This window comes from Rhododendron vialii, chromosome 1a (assembly GCF_030253575.1).
Source record: "Rhododendron vialii isolate Sample 1 chromosome 1a, ASM3025357v1".
NCBI classification, from domain to species: domain Eukaryota; kingdom Viridiplantae; phylum Streptophyta; class Magnoliopsida; order Ericales; family Ericaceae; genus Rhododendron; species Rhododendron vialii.
Window position 1 is genome coordinate 14,401,189 of NC_080557.1, and position 5,210 is coordinate 14,406,398.

Consider the following 5,210-nt stretch of genomic DNA (forward strand, 5'->3'; position numbering starts at 1 on the left):
AAAAAAGAGAATGAGAAGAGAGGGCCCGTGAAAAATCAGCTTGATTGGATATATGTACGTGCTCGATCCAATCTTCCAATTTTTCATTCAGATTACATGCGAATTATTCGTGTACAATACAAAGTGGGCCTCACGTGCCAGTATGTGCACCGTCGGTCTCTTTAGTAGCACAAGGACTTGACCCAAAATGGGTATTAAGAAAAGATAACAATTAATTAAATGCGTCATGGAAAAGAGTGAAAGTAAATTTCCCAAAGATAATCATTTGCTTAATTTCATTCACTTCATTTGAATTTTACAACATAAAATACATTTCCACTTGCTGCCAGATGACTCACAAGCAAAACAGCTTCCCTTCCAATACTTAACAAACATATATATTCTCTATCAATTTATTCTAACTATTTTTAGCTTCTTTCCATCATCATGGAATAAAGCACTTTAATTGAAACTGAAATACTCCAAAAGTGGTAGAATTAAAGGAGTAGTTTTAGCCTTCAAATATATCTGAGTTATTCTGTCTAAGCCGTGTGAGGGTAGAGGCGGATTGGAAGACCTTTTTCAGGAATAGACATGGTATCGACAATCATCTTCTCGTTAGGAATCACCTTTTCCCACTTGAACCTTCTCACCAAGTGGTGCATGAACACAAGTATTTCCAATCGGGCGTATTCCTTTCCGGGGCACATCCTTGGCCCTCCGCCAAAGGGTACAAATGTGTACGGAGCTGGTCCAGACTCCTCGAATCTTGAGGGATCGAATTTCAGCGGCTCTGGAAAGAATTCAGCGTTCCTGTGTGTTGAATGCGCACTCCAATATATCTGCATATCAATTTAGAATAGGAAATATATTTAGATATTAATAACAAAATAATTTTCAGCATTTGAAGTAGACGACATGTTAATTGAGTGAATAATTAAGGCCCCGTTTCATTAAGAGAAATAATTACTTAATTTTTAAAATAATGACTTGTCTCATAAAATAAAAAATAAATAATTTAAAAATAAAAACCTTAGCACAATGAAGCCTAAGTCAACATGCAAGCCTAGCTAGAATCTTCACATCAAAAGTTCATATCACTGTCCAGCTCTCATGCACAACCAACCAAGACCTATTGCTCCTCATTAAAAAGCCAAGATCCCTTTCTAGACAGCAATAACAATTAGTACTTATTTTTTAAGAAGACAATTTCAATTTTCATCATTGTCGGGTGGGTACCACATGTTGATAGATCAATTTTCATCAACTCTTTTTAATATCCCCTCTATCCCTCTTCTTTGGTCCCTTTTTGGGATTCTAACTTATTAAGGAAACCTAATAATTTCATGTATGATCACTTGATTTTCGAATTTTACCCTTGAAACATTTAGGCAAAACTGCTAATTGAGACAAAAGAATGGGGACAACATTTAGGAAGGGTAAAATGGGAAATTCTTTGACTTTTAGCCATTTAGTTCTAAAGTGGGACAAAAAATTTGAGACAGCTAAAAGTGCTAATTGGGACAAAAGATGGAGACGGAGAGAGTAGATTTTATTATAAACAGAGTTTTTGGCATGGGGTTCTAGTGTTAGGATTTGGCAATTTTTCGGGTTCTCCTCGTTGCAGTTTTTGCTGTATGATCAGTGTTTTGGTTTCGTTGGTCTCTTGCCGACTTCCTTTGGCCCTTAGGCGGCATATGATTATCGGGATTCGTTCGTGTTTTGGTTTCGGTTGTCTCTTGTCGACTTCCTTTGGGCCTTAGGCGGCATACGATTATCGGGATTTGTTTGTGTCTGTCCGTACGTTCACTCCTTGTTATGATGCCATTGTGTCCTGGGTCCCTTAATTGTCTTCAACGATTCAATTTTATGCATTAATATGCTTATAATAATTACCTTCCAACCCTTTGGAATTGAGAAACCATTGTACATGAAATCATTGATGACTTCTCTGAAAGAACCTCGGACTGGTGGAGCAAGTCTCATCACTTCACATGCCACGTTCCATGAATACTTCATCTTCTGAATATCATCCCAATTCAACAATTCTCCTGCTGCTTTTGATTTTGCAATTTCCATTTGCTCTGTTCTCACAAAGTAAAAAAAGTACCTCAAACAAAATACTGCTATATGTTAATAATTTTTTTTCATAGTCTCCAGGTCTTGTAAATGAGAAAATTCTTGTGATAACAAAAAAAAAAAAAAACTCATATTCTCAATTTCGTACAGAAAACCCACCATGCAAGTATAATAAGCTGTGAAAATCAGCTTTTAAATAAAAGTCGTTACATCTCTTATTGGTCATTATGTTGCTGGATTTCAGACATCCAATATCGTGATTTACTTACACGTATCCGATGTATAGCTATATCACCCATACCTATACGTCTCAAGATAACTGCGATTTAAAACCGCGGTGAAAACATAGGTAGACCGTTAGAGAAGCACAAATTCAAATTGAGAGCTTTGAGAGAAGACAGGAATGAGAATTACCTCTGTAGACTCCTTCGTAAACCTCAGGCAACTCAGCAAGAAACTTAACAATGGAAGCACAAGAGGAGCTAGCGGTGTCATGGCCACCAATCAACAGCCCCAAGATCTTATCAGCAATGTCGGCCTCGTGCATGAACTTTCCATTTTCGTCGCTTGTCGAAAGCATGTGTGACAAAATGTCTTGCGTGGGCGACGCTTTTCCCTCAGCCAAATCCAAGTTCCTCTGCTTGATAATGGCTACCAATTCGGTCCTAATGAAATTAGAGGCCTTGATTGCCCGATTAAACGGGGTTCCGGGCAAGTCTATGGGTACAGAAAATATCCCCGCCACCAAACCACTAAAGGGGTCTTCGAACTTGGCCACATGGCTAGGATCTTCGACGCTGAGAAACAATCGACAGGCGATCCAGAACGTGTAGTGCTTTGTTAGAGGGAATACCACCACTTGGTCTTTGTTCTCCCAATCAGTGGCAAAGTGTCGCTGAGCGATCCCGTCCATGATTCCTATGTACCTCTGCAACGCATCCGCCTTGAGGAAGTTGGGGAGCATTTTTCGCAACCGGATGGCCGCTTCTTTCGATGACGTTTGGGTTGCAGTCGGGAAAACTTTGTCGACGGAGCTAGGCCACCATACCTGGACGAGCTTGTTCTCGTTAGAGAACAAGAACTTGTTACCGGCTGCCCCGCAGAACATAACTGTGGGAGAGCCCAAAAGGCTCGTCTTGAATACGGAAGAAGAGTACCTGGCTATGCGATCGAACACGAATTTCTCAGGGTGACCTTTCCATCCGGTGGAGAGAAACTCGAGGCTCTCGCCCACCATTGGGAACCCGGTGCTACCGGGTGGGAGGTTACTGAGACGGGAGCCGGATTTTTTGCCGTATAAAAGGAAGTGGAAAGATAGGGTGACAGAGAGAACAAAGAAGGCCAGGAGAGAGGCATAGAATAGCTCCATGATTGCTACTTCTTGTGTTCTCTGATTGTTGTGTGTCAGTGTGTGTTTTGTAAGGGGAAGAAGCAAATTTATAGGCAAAAGCAGCTTTCCAATGTGGACACAAGGGAGGCTTAAACGTACCTTTAGTTGCATTTATGCACCGAAAAAAGAACAAAAAAATGTGGTTTAAGCTTAAAATCTAAGTTTGCCATAATTGAAAATTAGGGATACAAAATTAAAGGTGGAGTATATACCGGGTGTGATGCTGTATTTCAGAATGTTTTTTTCTTTTTTCAAATCTGTATCTGTGTGACATCGGTCACGTATGTGGAACTCTGTTCTTTTTGTGTCTCTTGGTTAAAAATCCTAGTAGTAGTTTTTTGAGACATGATTAGAGATAGTCTATATATGGTGGGAGATCCCAATCGGATTTTTGATGAGAGAACTTGTATTTGGGGTTGGTGATTAAGTGTCTCTTTGTGAGAGCTTTAATTGTTTGTCACCATTGTTGCTCTTTGGACAATAGTTCTCTTCACATAGTGGAATCGCCTCTCATTTTTTTGCCCGTGGAGTAGCCTTACAGCCTTCCGGTCATAAGCCGAACTACATATATCTTGGTCTCTCTAATTCATTTTCGTTGTTTGGTTTTTCCGTTTGTTTTGTTGGAATTCACCCATGTACGTGGGTGATGGTGATGGTGATGGTGATGGCTGGCCAAAGTCAAGAACGGATTTGCTTGAGCAGCCACTAATGACTTTTGGCGACTATTGGAGATTCTGGAAACCTCACACATGGAAACAGCATTAATTGCTCTTGGATGTGAGGGAGAGGGTGGGGTCTGAGTGGGGGAGCCGGTTGTGGCTCCCCGGTGGTTAGCCGGAATGTGGCTCTCGGAGAGATTTTTTCAAATTTGTATAAATTGTGTGAGTGTATATATAAATGGAGTTTTTCTTCTGAAATCTGTGTGTTTGGTGTGTGTGTGTGTATGGGCAAACCTGAGGCACAACATGTTTTTCGGATATGTTTTTTTGAAACCAAACCATTTAACTTAGATTAACACAAAAGAGTAACAAGTCTTACCCCACAATGATTGATCTTTACACAAAGGCTCCAACACAAACTCAGGTGCACTAATATATAGCACAAAAAGCCCTTGAGTTGTTGCAGCGTGCTTGGCTAATGAGTCAGTTACTCTATTAGCCTCGTGATAACAAAACATAACCTGCAGCGAAGAAAAATCAGATGCGAGGACCAGAATCTCCTGCAACACCCTGCAAAGCCGTCTTGCTTGGACCTGCCTCCTACATAAAACATTGAACACAAATGTAGAATCAGTCTTAACAACAATATTAGCAAACCCAAACCGACGGACAACCCGTAACCCATCTCGCACAGCCCACATTTCTGCCATGGTATTGGAGTTGACATGAATCTCTCTTTCGAAACCCAAACCAAAGTCCCCCACACAATTTCGGAATGCACCACCCTACCAGTGTTGGGTTGGGCCTTAGCCGGCACAGCTTCCAATCAAGATGTGGCAAATTGGTTAGCCGCGCACACAACATTTTGGGGGCACAGAGGTTCATTATTGAAGATGGCCTTATTTCTTGCTTGCCACATAAACCATACCATAGCAACAAGTTTGAGATAAACATTTTCATCCAACATATGTTGTACATCTTACAAAGAGACCAACAGATGTTTGCTTGGTTGCAAAAGGGCCAAATTTATATAGAGAACTCCACGCCGAACATTCCCATACAATATGCGACCATGATTCAGTGGAGTGTCCACACAATATACA

The 5,210-nt window shown here is 40.7% G+C and overlaps 1 protein-coding gene across 1 annotated transcript; it reads right to left on the reverse strand.

Moving 5' to 3' along the window:
- Positions 1-253: 253 nt before the first annotated feature.
- On the reverse strand, positions 254-3,501 carry LOC131336305 (beta-amyrin 28-monooxygenase-like). The gene is made up of 3 exons (XM_058372093.1): positions 2,473-3,501; positions 1,876-2,063; positions 254-821 (listed from the first exon to the last, which is right to left on the reverse strand). Exons 1-3 carry the CDS (start codon positions 3,425-3,427, stop codon positions 522-524), a joined length of 1,443 nt encoding a protein of 480 aa, XP_058228076.1. The 5' UTR covers positions 3,428-3,501; the 3' UTR covers positions 254-521.
- Positions 3,502-5,210: the final 1,709 nt, after the last annotated feature.